The sequence below is a fragment of the Rhinoderma darwinii genome, chromosome 5 (assembly GCF_050947455.1).
Source record: "Rhinoderma darwinii isolate aRhiDar2 chromosome 5, aRhiDar2.hap1, whole genome shotgun sequence".
Lineage (NCBI taxonomy): Eukaryota > Metazoa > Chordata > Amphibia > Anura > Rhinodermatidae > Rhinoderma > Rhinoderma darwinii.
In genome coordinates this window covers 296,706,776-296,724,541 of record NC_134691.1, presented here as the reverse complement: position 1 = coordinate 296,724,541, position 17,766 = coordinate 296,706,776, and the positions used below count along the sequence as shown (strand labels likewise).

Below are 17,766 nucleotides of genomic sequence, written 5' to 3'. Positions count from 1 at the left end.
CGGAGATATTGAACATGTCGCGCTTTTTGCGCAGCGGACAAACGCTGCGCAAAAAGCACGGACTGTCTGTACTGCCCCATAGACTTGTATTGGTCTGTGCGTGGCGCGTGAAAACCACGCGGCCCGCACGGACCCAATACATGTTCGTGTGAATCCCCCCTTAATGTGACCCATAATCTGTACAATTCCATTGAAAAACAAACCGAAATCATTTAGAGGCGAAAAATAAAAACAAAACTACAATAATGTGGCTGCACAAGTGTGAACACCCTCTTTATAATTGGCAATGTGGTTGTGTTCAGAATTACTAAACCACATTTAAAGAGACTACATAAGGAGATGGGCGCTATAATGTGCTGTTTAGTGCTTTTTATTTAGAAAAACGATCTATTTTCACCACATTAAGAGCGATTTTAGCTTTACGCTAATTAGCTTCTTAATGCCCAAGTGGGCGTGCTTTTACTTTAGACCAAGTGGGCGTTGTACAGAGGAGTGTATGACGCTGACCAGTCAGGGTCATGCACTTCTCTCCATTCATTTAGACAGCACATAGTGACACTGGGTTGTTCACGATGTGCTGTCTTATACTGACATATTAACCTTACTGAAGTGTTTAGACCGGGACTAGACATTCCTTCTAGCCAGGACGGGATGTCTATTCACAATCCCTGCACTTCGTTAACGTTTGTTTGGTACTTACAGCAGAGCAAAGCGTAATCTCGCTGTAACCGGTCATTTACAGCGAGATCTCGCGAGATTAGGCCCACTTGGTCTAAAGTAAAGACACGCCCACGTGGGCATTAAGAAGCTAATTAGCATAAAGCTAAAATCTCTCCTAATGTGGTGAAAATAATCGTTTTTCTCAATAAAAAGCACTGCTGTCACCTACATTATAGCGCCAATCTCCTTATGTAGGAGATAGGCCACTTATAATGTGGTGACAGAGCCACTTTAAGCTCATGTTAAATAGTAGTCAGTACACAGCTGCCATTATTTAAAGGGATCTGAGTAACCCCATATAAAGTTCAGCTGTTCTATTAGGATTTTCCTGATGTTTTCTTAGTTGCATTTGAGAGCAAAAGCCATGGTCCATAAAGGGCTTACAACCCATCAAAGGGATCTTTTTGTTGAAAGGCATCAGTCAGGAGAAGGGTACCCAAGAATTTCCAAGGCATTTGATATACCATGGAACACAGTGAAGACGGTCATCAAGAAGTGGATTACGTTTGGCACAACAGTGACATTACCAAGAAGTGGACGTCCCTCAAAACTTGATGAAAAGACAAGACGAAAATTAGTCCGGGAGACTACTGTAACGTCTATGGCCACGGCCGGTCGTTCTGACTTACCCCTCGACGGCCGTGGCCATGGACACGTGTGTTCTCTGCTGCGTCGTCCCCTTGTGAGGCACCGGCACTCACTTCTTGGTATCGAGACGGTCTCCCGGAGGGTGCGCGGGCCCGCGCATGCATGGTCTTAAAGGGCCAGTGTGCACATAATTGCAGGAAGTCTGCAATCAAGCCCAGAATGCTACTGGACTATAAAAGGGGCTCTGCCCACTTGTTCTTTGCCTGAGCGTTGTTTGTTACCCAAAGTTTGTCTTGCTAATGGTCTCCTAGTGTCTTCCAGTTTCCAAGTGTTCCCTGTTCCTGTATCTTGTGCTATCCGAATCTAGTACCGTGTGTGAGTTGTTGTCGTGTTGTGCTGCATTCCACACCTGTTCCGCTACTGCACGCCTGACGTCTACCTGCCGCCTGGTCCTAGCCTAGCCTGCCTTGCTACTGTTCGAGTTGCCACAGGTAGCCTTTCTGGACTATAGACTCTGTACTATACCTTTTTGGTCAGCTGCCGTCCCCGCTACGGTCCAGTGGGTCCACACCCCGCATCGAGACAGTACCCTCAGGCCATAGACCCCCGCTGGTCAATTCAAGGGCATGTCACCCTTCCAAGCCATGCAGGTGGACTTGCCGGATCTCCGAGCCAGACAGGATCAACTTCTTGTGGCAGTGGACTCCATGGCACAGCAGCTAGGGACACTAGCTGCTTCCCTTCCTGCCTTTACACAAGCTCCACATATCGACCTTCCTGCTACACCTCCTGGCAGTTCCGACTCGGATCCTCGTTTCACGCTGCCATTACCTTCTTGGTTCTATGGAGACGCAAGTACGTGCTGGGAGTTTCTGAACCAATGCTATATCCATTTTACCCTGCACGCCCGAGCATTTCCATCGGACGGAACCTAGATCGCCTGCATCGTGTCTCTACTTACCGGCAAGGCCCTGGCATGGGCAAACCCTATCTGGGAGTGTCAGGGACCCGAGACCCAAGACTTCCAGGGGTTCGTGCGGTTATTCCGGACTGTTTGAGGAGCCAGGACGAGTCTCATCGGCAGCCACTGCTATCTTTAACCTCCGTGGGCGAATACACCATCCAGTTCCGGACCCTGGCAGAAGAACTATCCTGGAACAATGAGGTCTTGGTGGCATCCTTTTGGCATGGTCTATTGCCCGAAATCAAGGACGAACTTGCTGCTCGAGATCTGCAGCCTGCCTTGGACGACCTGATTCTGCTTGCCACTCGGGTGGACATAAGGCTGAGGGAGAGATCTCATGAGGTTCTTCAGGAGAGACGGCTTCCTGGAGTGGCGCCCAACTTCAAGCAACCCCTTTTGCCTCCTTCTACTGCTTTGCCCGAGGTTCCGATGCAAGTGGATCGGCTACAATTGTCCGTCCAGGAGAAATAGCGCAGGCACACCTCTGGACTCTGTTTATATTGCAGCCTCGCTGGCCATGTCGTGCGTCTGTGTCCTCAGAAGCCAAAAAACCCCAGCACCTAGGTTTGGTTGGAGAGACAACCCTGGGCGCTACTGCATTTAATCGAGAACTCTCCTCCAAACGGTTAATTCCCGTAAACATCATTGCTGGCGAGAGGCCCCATCCGGTCTCTTACTACCTGGACTCTGGCTCTGCAGCCAATTACATCTGCCAAGACCTTGTGGATCTTCTTCAGTTGAACACTGTGCTGCTGGAAATGCCATTGATCGTTGCCTCGGTAGATGGACTGCCATTGCCTGACCCAGTTTTGTCTGTGACTAAGGAGCTCTTCATTCTAAGCTCATCTCCGTTTGTCCTGTCCAAGGCCGTCAACTCCGTACTGCTGGGTTTGCCTTGGCTCCATTTGCACGCCCTAGTCCTGGATTGGAACTCTGGAGAGGTTCTCCAGTGGGGTCCCAAGTGTCTCGACCATTGTCTGGGTCATATCCAGCCACCGCAGCCTCCTCCGCTTCAGTCATTGGCAGGATTGCCTTCTTGTTTCTCTATGTTCTCTGTCGTCTTCAATAAGAAGGAAGCTGAGACTTTGCCGCCATATCGAGCATATGATTGTCTGATCGACTTGGTTCCTTAATCATCCCCTCCTCGCGGTAGAGTATACCCTCTCTTCTTACCAGAGACGCAATCTATGTCTGCCTACATTAAAGAGAATCTGGAGAGGGGCTTCATTCGTAAATCCTCATCACCGGCCGGAGATGGGTATTTCTTTGTCAAGAAGAAAGATGGATCCCTCCGACCCTGCATTGACTACCGAGGCCTCAATCAGATCACGGTGAAGAACAGGTACCCACTGCCTTTGATTTCAGAACTGTTTGATCGCATATGGGGGGGCAAAAATGTTTTTTAAACTGGACTTGCAGTTGGCCTACAATCTGATTCGGATTAGTCAAGGTGATGAGTGGAAGACTGCTTTTAATACACGTGATGGGCATGATGAATACCTAGTTATGTCCTTTGGCCTGTGTAACGCCCCCGCGGTGTTTCAAGAATTTGTCAATGACATTTTTCGTGATCTCCTTTATGTTTGTGTTGTGGTGTATCTCGATGACATTTTGATTTTTTCCCCAGATCCAGTAACTTATCCGAGTCATGTCCGCCAGGTGTTGCTTCATTTAAGAGAGAATCATCTTTATGCCAAGCTAGAGAAGTGTGTAAAAAAAAGTCTCTTCCCTTCCTGAGCTATATCATCTCCGATCAGCGTCTCAAGATGGACGCTGAGAAGGTAAAGGCTGTCCTGGAGTGGCCACGTCCCCAAGGCTTAAGGGCCATACAACGCTTCTTGGGATTCACCAACTTCTACCGGCTGTCCATTCCCAACTTCTCCTCTTTGACAGCTCCCATCTCTACCCTCACTAAAAAGGGAATGAATGCCAGAGTATGGACTCCGGTGGCAGAAGCCGCATTTGAATCCTTAAAAAAGCCTTCCCGTCAGCCTCTATTCTTCACCACCCTGATGTATCCCTACAGTTTTCTTTAGAGGTGGACGCTTCCTCTGTTGGTGCTGGTGCATTGTTGTTCCAGAGAGGTTCGAAGGGCAAGACTGTGGTATGTGGCTACTATTCCAAGCTGTTTTCTTCCACAGAGCGCAACTACTCGATTGGGGATCGGGAGTTACTGGCTATCAAGCTGGCTCTGCAGGAGTGAAGACACCTACTGGAAGGCGCAGTCCATCCTATCCTGGTCTTCACGGATCACAAGAACCTGACCTACTTACAGACGGCCCTGCGGTTGAATTCTCTTCAAGCCAGGTGGTCGTTGTTCTTTGCTCGGTTCTGGCTTGAACTGAACTACCAACAAGAATGTGAGGGCCGATGCCTTGTCGAAGTCATTTGAGACAGAGGACACTGGAGTCCCCACAGATTATTGATCCTTCCTGCATCTGCTCTGTGAACCCTCTGCAGGTTAGAGACATCCCTAAGGGAAGGACTTTTGCGCGTCTGGCAGAGGAAGAATCCTTTGCTGGGGTCACCGTTCCAAGCTGGCAGGTCTCGCTGGTGCTTGTAAGACCCAGGATCTAATCGCTCGCCAGTTCCGGTGGCTCACGCTGCCCGAATACGTCATGGACTGTCTCCTCATGTACGGTATGCGCAGCAAATAAAGTTGCCCACTCCAGACCAGATGGTCTGCTCCAACCACTGCCTGTGCCCGTTGCTCCCTGGCAGCATGTTGCAATGGACTTTATCACGGATCTACCTCCCTCTGCGGGTTGCAGTGTAATCTGGGTGTTGGTGGATCGATTTTCTAAGATGGCTCATTTTGTTCCCTTGACTGGTCTGTCTTCTGCTGCGCGATTGGCCGACCTCTTCATTAAACACATCTTGCGTCTGCACGGCTTGCCCCTGCGTATTGTCTCGGACCGAGGGGTCCAGTTCACCTCAAAGTTTTGGAGAGCACTCTGCGGTCTCCTCGGTGTAAAGTTGGACTTCTCTTCGGCCGATCATGCCCAGTCCAATGGGCAAGTCGAGAGGGTTAACCAGATTATGGAGAACTATCTGCGTCACTTTGTTTCCAGACGGCATGATGACTGGGTGCAGCTGCTCCCGTGGGCAGAGTTCTCCTATAATAACCACACTAGTGAGGTCCACCATCTCCAGTCCATTCTTCATAGTCTACGGCCAACATCCTTGTATACCTCTTCCTGTCTCTACTATCTCACAGGTGCCTGCAGCTGACTCTACCTTCTGGGACTTTGTGCAAATATGGCAACAGACCCGATCTTCTATCCTGCTGGCGGTGGACCGCATGAAGAGAAAGGCAGATACAAGAAGACAGGCCCCTCCTCAGTTTCTTCCAGGTACGAAGGTCTGGTTGTCTTCAAAGAATATCCGGCTGAGGGTGGCGTCCTGCAAATTTGCCCCTAGGTTCCTTCGAAATCCTGCTACAGATTAACCCGGTGTCTTACAAGCTGCGGCTGCCTCCAACCCTCAAGATCCTATCTCCTTCCATGTCTCCTTGCTGAATCCCATGATCCTGAACTGCTACTCCAGGACTCCTAGTTCCGCAGTGGTCCCTGGTGGCTCATCCGGGACATTCGAAATAAGGGAGATTCTGGCCACCAAGAAGGTGGGAGGAAGGACGTTTTATTTAGTGGATTGGAGGGGGTTCAGTCCAGAAGAGAGGTCTTGGAAGCCAGAGGAGAACATCGATGTTCCTGCCCTCGTGAGGAAGTTTCTTTCCCGCTCTGGCCCCAAGAAGAGGGTGCGTAACAGGGGAGATACTGTAACGTCTATGGCCACGGCCCGTCGTTCTCACTGCTGCATCGTCCCCCAGTGAGGCGCCGGCACTCACTTCCTGGTATCGAGACTGTCTCCCGGAGGGCGCGCGCACGGTCTTAAAGGGCCAGTGCAAGCAAAATTGCAGGAAGTCTGCAATCAAGCCCAGAATGCTACTGGACTATAAAAGGGGCTCTGCCCTCTTGTTCTTTGCCTGAGCGTTGTTTGTTACCCAAAGTTTGTCTTGCTAATGGTCTCCTAGTGTCTTCCCGTTTCCAAGTGTTCCCTGTTCCTGTATCCCGTGCTATTCGGATCTAGTACCGTGTGAGAGTTGTTGTCGTGTTGTGCTGCATTCCACGCCTGTTCCGCTACTCCACGCCTGACATTTACCTGCCTCCTGGTCCCAGCCTAGCCTGCCTTGCTACTGTTCGAGTTGCCACAGGTACCCTTTCTGGACTACACACTCTGTACTATACCTTTTTGGTCAGCTGCCATCCCGCTACGCGGTACAGTCTAGTGGGTCCACACCCCACATCGCGACAACTACCAAGAGGCCTACAGCAACATTAAAGGAGCTGCAGGACTTTCTGGCAGGTACTGGTTGTGTAGTACATATGACAACAATCTCCCGTATCCTTAATATGCCTGGGCTGTGGGATAGGGTGGCAAGACGGAAGCCTTTTCTAACAAAGAAAAACATTCAAGCCCGGCTATGTTTTGCAAAAACCTACATCAAGTATGCCAAAAGCATGTGGGAAACGTGTTATGGTCTGATGAGACCAAGGTTGAACTTTTTGCAATAATTCCAAAATTTATGTTTGCCACAAAGCCCATCACCAAAAGAACACCATACCCACAGTGAAGCGTGGTGGAGGCAGCATTAAGCTTTGGAGCTGTTTTTCTGCAGCTGTAACTGGGGCTTTAGTCAAGGTGAAGGGACATTTCCACATATCAGGCAATATTGGCACAAAACCTGCAGCCCTCTGCTAAAATGCTGAAGATGAATTTCACCAAATAGCTTCAATAGTAGATCAAAGTTTTGGAATGGCCCAGACCTGAATCCCATTGAAAATCTGTGGGGTGACCTGAAGAGGGATGTACACAGGTGATGCCCTCGCAATCTGACAGGTTTGGAGCGCTTTTGCAAGGAAGAGTGGGCAACAATTGCCAAGTGAAGATGTGCCATGCTGATAGACCCAAAAAGACTAAATGCTGTCAAAAAGTCAAAGGGTAATTCAACAAAGTATTAGTTTGAGGGTATGTTCACACGGCAACGCCAAGTACGTCTGAAATTACGGAGCTGTTTTCAGGCAAAAACAGCTCCTGAATTTCCGACGTTTTGACAAGTGCACGCGTTTTTGGCGGCGTCCATTACAGACATAATTGGAGCTGTTTTTCAATGGAGTCAATGAAAAACGGCTCCAATTACGTCCCAAGAAGTGACATGCACTTCTTTGAGGCGGGCGTCTTTTTACGCACCGTCTTTTGACAGCGACGCATAAAAATACACCTCGTCTGCACAGAACACCATAAGACCCATTGAATTCAATGGGCAGATGTTTGCAGACGGTTTGGAGCAGTTTTTTCAAGCGTAATTCGAGGCGTAAAACGCCTGAATTACGTCCGTAAATAGGGCGTGTGAACATACCCTAAGAGTGTGCATATTTATGCAGCCACATAATTTTTGTTCTTTATTTTTATTTCTCCACCCTAAAAGATTTCAGTTTGTTTCTCAATACAATTGTAGATTATAGGTCACATTAAAAGTGGAAAAAGTTCTGAAATGATTCATCTTGGACTGATTTTGTGACATGACAAAAATCTGGCATTTTAACAGAGGTGTGTAGATGTTATATGTGTGTGTGTATATATATTTATATTTATTTTGAATAAAATCTGAATGTGTTAAGAGTATAGTGTATACTAGCATGAAAACAGATCTGTGTATATTGACATTGTAGGTACCAGGGGAAAAACAAGAAAAACTGCCGCCTCATTCTGATACCACCACAAAGTCACTAGAGCCGCGTCACCTAATACAAGCAGTTTGTAAAGGGGACGGGGACTATTTCACATCTGCATTGGTAACAAAACCTCTGCCTCTGCTACTTCTGCAGCATTACTAGAAAAAGCAGATCACTTGTATGTAGGTTTGCTGTTAGAGGTGTTATTTTAGAGCCATAAAAGGACACAACTCAAGATATTGGAGTACATGTACAACAGCCATGTGGGGTAAGGAATATCTTTTATGGATGTAAAAGTGCAGGGTGTACTTTAATACAATAATGGTACATACCTCCCCTCTCCTTCCCTGCAATTGGGACATGAACATGCAACTCTTCTTAACCTCTTTCCAGTCTGCACCTCTTGATCGGATGATGGCTGGGATTGTTGAAGCTGTACTTGTGTTATCTGGTCAGGACTGACAGCCCCAATGGTTGCATTAGCAAGACCACCTACTGCAACGGTCACAGGGGCTATGGTAGCTTGCTGTACTTTGACTCCGTCTGCTCCTTGCTGTTGACCTGAAGCAGCAAAGTTAAAACACAATGTAATATTCTGAAATGGGTCAATGTACGAGTTTAAAACATGACATCATGGCCAATAGTTTATTTGAGTTCCTATTTCTCTTCAATATTCCAAGAAAAAAAAAAAAAGGTTTCCATAGGTTTATTTGCATGTTATCTTGCAAACTTATATAACGAGAATGATATGGCGAAGATGGCTGGACTGTAGGCATCCAAGGTAATGCCAGATGTTAGGATGTATGTAGGCCTGACTGGCAAGGAGTATATTTAGGTGTCCAATACACAAGCGTTGCCCACTTTTCAACATTTCATTTACAAACGTATCCATCTATCTGCCCATCTATCATCTTTAGGCTATGTTCACACAGAGTATTTTGCAGGAGGAATATCTGCCTCAAAATTCCGTTTGAAAGTTTGAGGCAGATATTCCTCTCCCTGCACGCCGATTTTCGCAGCGTTTTTCGCCCGCGGCCATTGAGCGCAGCGGGCATAAAACACCGCGAAATACGCTTTCTCTGCCTCCCATTGAAGTCAATGGGAGGTCAGAGGCGGAAGCGCCCGAAGATAGGGCATGTCGCTTCCGCGGGAAAAAGACGCCGACGCCTCCCATTGAAATCAATGGGAAGCATTTTCGGGCCGTTTTTGCCGAGTTTTGGGACGCGGTTTCCGCGTCAAAAAAATCGGCAAAATACTCCATGTGAACATAGCCTTAGACTGCAGAAAGTTTCCCTACTTCTTTCTGATAAATATGACCTTGGATTATTTATGATAATTTTTAGTTAGTTCATAAACAAGTATTTCAAAACCATGCCAATTTGTGGAAAAACCACAAGCTGGCGCGGTTTCCGGCCACACAGCAGCTACGTGTGGCCTTATACTTGCGGATAGCAAAATGAGACTAACAAACTGCTGTGCAGATGTTTGCGTGGGAAGCAAGAAGGTGGAAGTAGCCAAAAAAATCTAGCTCTGGAGAATTTTATGCTTGCTCAGTATCACTAGCGGGTGCAAACGGGTAGCATTTAGACTAGGGTTACATATTTTTTTGGCGAAGATCACGTGCAACTTTTTCAGGGACACATTGAAGTCATGGAGCGTTTTACGCTAAAATAATATTTAATCTGCTTTGTAACTTTCATTAACCATTTGTAGCAGAATTTATAACAAGTGCATGCCCTGCACATCAGTTTGTAAAAGTGAAACTAAAAGTGGGCATGGCTAAGCCCAGTTGCACACGACCAATTGCCACTCGGGCGGTTTTTCACGGATCTAATCACTTTAGTGGGTAAATCTGTTCCGTGAAAACGGACCAGACTCTCCGATCCGTGGAAAGATAGAACATGTCCTATCTTTCCACAGATCACAGACGGGACTCCGGCGGCACACACACGGTCATGTGCATTAGGGCTTACTGCTTGGCCAGCATTTAGACACATTTATAGAATAAATAAAAATCGCAAATCAGAAAAAAAAGTAGAAATCGCTCAACAAAATGCAATTTTTATCCCAAATCATAATAATGTATTGCACTGTGAGAGTTGGTGGGCTGCTTATGAATATCCATTAGGGGTTGTACCTCTGTCCAGCTCTGATTGGCCTGTCATTCACTGCTGAGCAAATGTGAATATGGCTGGTCAAACCATCACTGAACGAGTCTGCAAGCTCCACCCCTTAATCCTTTTGATAGATGCCTTAAGAGTCTATTCAGATGTTGCGGTTCAGGTGCGGTTTTCGATGTGGCTGCAGTAAAAAAGTATTTACTGCACCTCAAATGCAGTGTTTAAGTGGACCGTTAGGCCAGGATCACACACATAGTTTTGATGCAGTATTTGTGGCAGTTTTTGACACAGTTTTTGGAGTCAAAGCCAGAAGTGTACCCAAAATGAAGGAAAGGTAGAAAAAAAAAAAAAAGACCGATTCCGCTCCTTTCTTGTGTGTCAACTTCTGTATTTGGCTCAAAAAAACGGAGCCAAAAACTGCATCAAAACTATGTGTGTAATCCTGGCCTAAGGGTATATTTTCACAAGTCATTTTGTGTGTCGGTTTTTGCAGAAGTTTTCATAATTGCGCCAAAAAAAGACTGCTAAACGTACCGAGCTAGAGCTCTAAGGCGACATTACCACAACCCCAATTTCTCCCCATAAGGGAAAAAAAAATTCACGTGTCAATTATTCAGCATTGAAAGTCGCCTACAACTTTTTTCCTTATAGGGCAACATTGAGTTTGCGCCAATGGTGCGATTTCAGCACGACTTACGGACAACCAAATGTCTTGTGGAGTACATGATCAAGTGCTATAGCACAGCTGAGTTTGTCATTGCATGGCTTCTTGTGAGCACTGCGATTACGCATTGCTACCACGTGACATTTTCACCTCTGCTACATCAGCACATTGGAGCAGTTCTAGATCATGATTTGTAACCGCACTTTCAACAGTAAACCCAGTTTGGTTCCTCAAAAAACCCAAATCAATTGTTTCAGTCGGGGGTTGTTGTTTTAAAAAGTAAATTTGATACACAGAAAACACTTTCTTTAATGTCATAACATATTAATATACATGTGTGGTAGTAGTACTTCTGAAAATGTATAAAATCCCAGTACAATAAAGTAAACTCTATACTGCGAGTGACATTTGCATGAAATTCCCAACACTCAAGGGAGGCGCAACTGGTACAAGAGTGTTACTTCTGCCTGGCCATACGCAGGTGCCCGCAGTGATCTGGATGTATTTTAGGGAGATCACACAGATTACCCACAGCTCTGCAGGCTGAAGGTGAACAATCCTGCAATATACTGCATGATCTTCAACAATAATAATAATAAAAAGTCACATCCAGGGTCTAAGCAGGACAGCCATGGCTTACAGAATATACTTTTATTAAATAATGCCCATGGAGTTGAAAATGCTGTAGAATTATTAATAAGACTTCAATGTGGGGGCTTTTAACCCTTTCACATACCTCCAACACTTGTAATTGTGACTGGTACTCCCTGTACCTGGACTCCAGCTGCACCAAGATTTGCAACGCTTACTGTCTGCAGATTAGGCACAGATGTAAAGTGGGCAGCATTGAGCGTGATCGGAGTGCCAGATACTGTAACCGGTGCAAGCTGTGCAATGGTTGTACCACCGCTGGTGGACACCGGGGTGAGGGTTAACTGTTGCGGTAAGCCAGTGTTCTGGACCTGTAAGTTCTGAAGACTTTGAATGTTTTGAAGCTGAACGGTTTGCCAGCTGATCTGACCAGAAGGGGTTAATGTCGGGGCCCTTATGAGAACCTGGGTTGGGCTTAATGCTTGAAGCTGAACGTTTTGTAGCTGTTGATGCTGGAGAGTTTGTATGGTCTGTCCGGACTGAAGCTGAAAGGACTGCTGTGGTATGGCTTGTAAGATCTGTTGCTGAGGCTGCTGGATCTGGATTTGCTGTAAAACTGGCTGTCCGACAATTTGCACCTGCTGCAACGAATTTGATTGTTCGGACAAATTCTGGAGTCCATTTGCCTGAAGCTGATTGCCGCTCTGGCTCTCAGCCTCTGTAATAGAGGAGGGGGATTCTTCTGTGGCACGCTCACTACCTGCTGACGTGCTGGTGAACTGGCCTGTTTCAGCAGTGCTGACCAGCGTGTCGCTGCCAGTCAGAGTAGTGGACACAGTGGTTGTACAGGTTGAGGATGTGGAGGAGGAGGGAGATTCGGGCATGGTACTGACAGTTGTGATGGGTGTGGATACCAGCTGATTTCCATTGGTGACTCCGCCATCTGTGGGATGAACAATCTGTGCTGAACTTCCTCCAGCAGCTACACTATTTATCACAGGCAAGGCTAGAGTCACTCCTCCTATGTTTATGGGTAGGGTTGTCATGACTTGAGAAGAACCAGGAATGGTCTGCAGCTGTAACGGTATTGACATTCCAGGACGAATCTGCACTGGAACAGTTTGATTTCCTAAGTTTTGTGCAATAATATTTCCAGTTCGGTTGCCGGCTGTGATAATGGCTTGGTTATTGCCAGCAGGAATAAACTGGATTTGACCTTGTAAATCTTGCAGTGTGGTGGCGTTTCCAGAGCTGATCTGAATGTGCTGGCCGTCTAAAGTCTGAATCTGTGGGATGACCTGGTACTGTATGTTTCCCCCCGCAGTCTGGACTTGGATAACCTGGAACTGTCCTGGGGAGACCATAGAACTGCTTGGTTTGGATTTTGTAGGTGATGCATTCTCGCTGTTATTTGAAACTGCTGTACTAGTGGCTATTGATATTCCTTGTTGTGCTATGCTGCTTTCTTTTGAAACAGGGGGTGCAGCAGCCACGATCTGCCAAGCGCTGCCCGCCAGTTGAGTGGTCACCAATTCCAGTTGCTGTGGTTGGTTCTGAAGCTGAACTAAACCTTGGCTGGGATCTATGATGATCTGCTGCTGTCCAACACCTTGGTTTTCCCCTGTAGTTCCGATTTTACTGCAGGTTGCAGCTAGCAAAGCCAAGGGAGAGGGCTGCGAGTCCTAATCCAAAACAAAGTGGGAGGATTTAGGGTCAGAACGGGTGTGTTACCATCTGACAGTTTTAACATCACATTTGACAGGAAGTGGTCGCATTATCAGAAATATCTGCTTTCTTTATAACTGTTTCTGCAAACTAGTAAGTGCAGGAAGCCAGCAGCATGCAAATATTTGCTTAAAAAAAAGTAAACTAATAGGATGAGCCTGTTTACCTATTTAAGATGCAAACTGTCACCAGAATGCACTGAAGTACGTCTGTCTGTAGTGAGGAGCACTTGTCACTAGGGAATCCGGAACATGGCCTTACATACATGGCCAGATGTCTCGGCGACAATTACTGCCCATGCTCAGGACTGCGGAGCAGATGCTGCACAAAAAACTGAAGGATTATTAACATCGCTCCGAGATTAAAGGGGGTTGTCTGGTTTCAGCACAATTTTTTTGGGATAGTTAAGTTATACATTCTGTATTTATTCCAGATTGTTTTCAAGATCTCTGCTTGTTGCTGTTTAGTAGGAATCATTAGACACAGATCTGATACACAATGTAACGATCCCAGCACCTGTGTGTCCATCACATGACCGTGGACAGAATTGTATCCACTGGAAGTAAACAATGAATGTTCCTGCTGAATAACGACAAGCAAAGATCTTGAAAACCGTGAGGAATTAATACAGAAAGTATATTGAAACATTGTTGGTTTTTTTTTATAATTAAAAGTTATACAATTTGCTAAAACCAGACAATCCCTTTTAACAGATCTCTTTTTTTGAGCTATGACTTATTTGCACGCTGCACCTAGGATACTAGCCAATCCTCTTATTTTCAGCTACCTAGCATCGAGAGGATCCATGTGAAGGAGAGATGTAGATTCACACAGAACAAGAATGTAGGCTACTATTCCTTTACATTACACTACCCCTGCACCAAATGTTTTGTGAGTGTTTACAGTAAGTGTCCATATACGCGGCAAAGCCATGTGCAGCCACCTTGTGCAGCCACAGACCGAGTACCTATAGTTTCATATTATGGACCAATGGTGCCTACCTGAAAATGGCTCCATAATACGGCAGATCATGCCAAATTTTGCTCTTATGGATTCTGTATGAGCCCATGAGGAAAAAAAAAACCTCCATGTGCCGCCGTATGAAATTGGCGGCGCACAAACGTACAGAATGAGCCTACGGATTTCTACGGATGCTGCATTACGGATCTATACATGAGCAGTACAGAAGTGTGTTTAGTGGGGACTCTCGTATTTTAAAGGGTTACACTAAAGTATATGCCAGTTACTGCATTCATATACAAATATATGGCAGCGTAAAAAAAATAGCAGCCTGCGACTGTGGGCCTTGGGGTCTTAAGATCAAGGGCCAACTTGTGCTCGGTTATATCCTCCACATCTAGAGGAGCATCTTATCTGGTGACACAGGTTCCCTAACATGAATATCACATCTTATAGGAAAGTTACCTGTGACCCGGACCCTTTGCCTTTTTTCTTGCTTTCCGTTTCATTGCCTTTTCCTCCCTCGCTGGCCATGTCTTCCTCCGTCTGATCTGTAATATAATGAACACTGACATGTCACACACTTGACAAAACAAAAGTAATAACGATAAAAATGAACTATGTGCGATTATAATAGTCTGACAGGTCACACAAGATATATACTACAGTCATGACCATGGGGGGCAACCTGCCTGACAAGACCCCACCCCCTGTGTAAGATTTGTAGCCTGCAGACACATGCTGTAGTAAACCCGACCCCATGGCTGGTGTCACACCCCACAGAAGGCTGTCACCGGGCTGGGGTCTGAGAATAGGAGGAGGAGGGGGCCATGGTCCTGGATGACAAGGGGTGGAGGGGGGTGTTACGTACCGCTCATGCTGTATTATAACGCTAGTACTTATTCGTGGCACTGATAATCAGGAGGAAGGGAAGAGGATAGGGGATGGGACGGGGGTGGATAGAAAGGCCGGTCGCTGTGGCTAAGGGAGGCTGGATGCTGGAGGAGGAGGGATGGGGGGCCAGGCTCTCTCCCTGTACGAATGGCGGCGGCGGTGGATGGCTGGAGAAGGGGGTTGTGGCGTACAAGCTCCGTCTCTCCCCGCAGCCGGGGCCCCTGATTGACAGCCCCGGAGAGGGGCCGGGCAGAGAGCCGGGGCGGACACCCCCTTTACCTCTCACCCTCCCCCTTCCATCCCGCTTCGGGATCCATCGCCTCCATCCAGCCCCTAAACCTCTTTCGTCTTGTGAGGCCTCCTCCTCCCCGGGACCCTCCTCTCTCCCCTCCTCGCCATTGCTTACCACACGTCCTCCCCTCTTCTTCTTGTCAGTGATGGTAGAGCCGGGCTTCTACGCTATCCTGTCCTCTCTGTCGCTGGAGGGTAATGTGGGGTTTTAGGGGTTTATTCCGAGCGGCCGTAGAGGAATAATATTTATTTTATTATTTTCCACCAGCTGCTGTGTGAGTCCCCTCCCCCGCTCCTCCTCCTCCCCACAGATACAGGGAGCTGGGCGGTAGTGGCGCAGGCAGTGCCCTCCCCCTCTCTCCACTGCTGGGCCATGGAGGGGAGGGAGCCGAGGACAGCCGGGGGCGGGAAAACCTTAACCATCTCCTTCCTATGTGCTGCACACTGACAGCCTTCTGGATAGATCAGTAATAAAGAAAAGTGGAGCATTTGCCCGTAGCAACCAATCCGATTCCAGATTTCATGTATCCAGGGATGGTTACAAAATGAAAGAATGAATTTGATTGGTTGCTATGGGCAACTGCCTCACTTTTGGTCTGCACTACTATTTATACATGAGGCCTGTATTCTCTGTATACAGCCTGCGTTATATTTGACCTTAGTGTTTTGTTAAACCAGTCATAACCTGGAAACATCAAGTCCATACATTTTATTTTCAGTTTCTTATATAGCGCCAACGTATTCTAAACCACTGTACAGAGATTATCATTATTCACTTACTGCAATAACATTAAAAAACAATAATGGGTCTCATCTTAAAGGTAAGGCCCCACAGGTCGTGCTGTCAAATTGCTTGTTAATGGTCCTGCGGTGTTACGGGGGAAACTTCTGGTAACCTGCATATTCGTGCGACCAGTAGGATCTATTTATTAATAGTGGCACGATTTTATAGGTAACCAGCCATTTTAAGCCCAACGTCGTGCGGCCATCAACAAGCAGTTTGACAACTGAACGCCAAATAGTATGCAGGCGTGGTTTTCGGCCACGTCAATACGTGGGGCCTTACCCTTAGGGTCTGGTGCAGACAAAAAATAGAGGCGCTGGCCAAAGTAACTAATTCCCACTTTAATTTTTCCAGGGGTCGTAAAAAATGGAAACCGTGTTCAGACTGGTTGCTTGATTTCATCCTTTCTTGTATTAGGGACATGAACAAACAATCTTACCAAAATAAATAATACTTGTTTGTGTTGGTAAATGAGGGTGGTTCGTCCAAGAAGTGATATTAATAGAGCTCTCTTCCTACATACTACAGACATTGATGACATATTGCTCAGGTATGCCATTAATGTGGGGGTCCAACTTCTGGGATGCCTATTGAACAGCTGGGCCGCAGATTCTACTGTAGGTAAAACCCTGCGTCCCCTTTTTCCCTGATGTAGCATTGACTTTAGTGGGACTGCATTGCAATTCTCTACCTAGTCCTGGTACAGGAGCAGAGCTGTGCAGAGAAAAAAAAAACAAAGGGACTATGTCCAATTTGTTGTAGGGGTCCCAGTGCTTGGACACTCACCTGTCATACATTGATGGCATATGGTAACAATGGCTGCAGTGGGTAAACCCCTGTGGGATGTCTATAGGATGGACCCCATACATGTTCCAAGAATTATCCTACAAAAGATAGGGGCATGCACAGTATTCTAGTTATGTGAGCCCTCATACACGCTTACATTTATCTAGAAAAATTATATCAATTCTCCATCCAAGAACAATTCTCAGCAGTGAATATATGGCTGCAAGAATGAGCAATATAAACGCAGTCAGTTCAATGTTGCCTGCGTGATCCACACTTCTGCTCAGGGAGCCATGTTCTTTATGTAGAACTACAGTCATTAGTCTGTGCCACCCCCGGCTATAGTGGAGTTTAACCATCAAGTGACAGAAATGACTTCTGCTGAATGCTGACGTCACAGTCATTCTAACTGCGAATTGGCTGGTACGGCGGCGGCTTCGCACTGTATGCCGGGAGCTGTAGTTCCCCAGACTGACGCAGGTCTCATCCTCTATATGCTTGCAGACTGTGTCAGGGGTTTGGCAGGCGGGACTGAGGTCTGGATTGTCCTCTCTAGGAGGGATGGTTGAGGCGGGCCAGCTGTCAACAGTGGGAGTAGGGCTGCTCCAGGGGGTGGTAGAAGAGGGAGTTGATCTACTCTATGTCCTCCCTTTCCTCGTGTAACCTCGGACACTGATAAACATCCCCATGTGTCAGTTGCAGCCTGAAGACACCTGGGCTGCTGCATCCTTGTGAGCAATAGCATAATGTGGCATTGTGGCCGGAGTTATTTCGTAGGCCATAGATGTGACACTTTTAGAAATAAATGTTACAATATATTTTAATAGTGCAATATAATTTCGAATTTCATAAACGAAGTCATGAATTGTAACTGTGTGAGGAAGATTTTGTTCTGAGCGTCTACGTGTGACAGTGAATCGTTCCCATCGCATATCAAGGCAAAA

At 46.8% G+C, this 17,766-nt stretch overlaps 1 protein-coding gene across 3 annotated transcripts in view; it reads right to left on the bottom strand.

The window, feature by feature from the left end:
- The window catches only part of SP4 (Sp4 transcription factor), a 49,949-nt gene extending 32,775 nt beyond the window's left edge, over positions 1 to 17,174 (bottom strand). The window contains exons 1-4 of one of the 3 annotated variants that reach the window (XM_075827320.1): positions 16,980 to 17,174; positions 14,533 to 14,618; positions 11,528 to 13,064; positions 8,340 to 8,568 (exon numbers count right to left, since the gene is read on the bottom strand). In XM_075827320.1, coding sequence (XP_075683435.1) covers positions 8,340 to 8,568; positions 11,528 to 13,064; positions 14,533 to 14,618; positions 16,980 to 17,142 — 2,015 coding nt within the window. In that variant the 5' untranslated portion in view covers positions 17,143 to 17,174. Of the gene's footprint in view, positions 1 to 8,339; positions 8,569 to 11,527; positions 13,065 to 14,532; positions 14,619 to 14,938; positions 15,303 to 15,367; positions 15,669 to 16,979 lie in introns of those variants that run through there. The other 2 variants (XM_075827322.1, XM_075827321.1) reach the window with 2 other exon arrangements.
- Between the last annotated feature and the right edge of the window lie 592 nt (positions 17,175 to 17,766).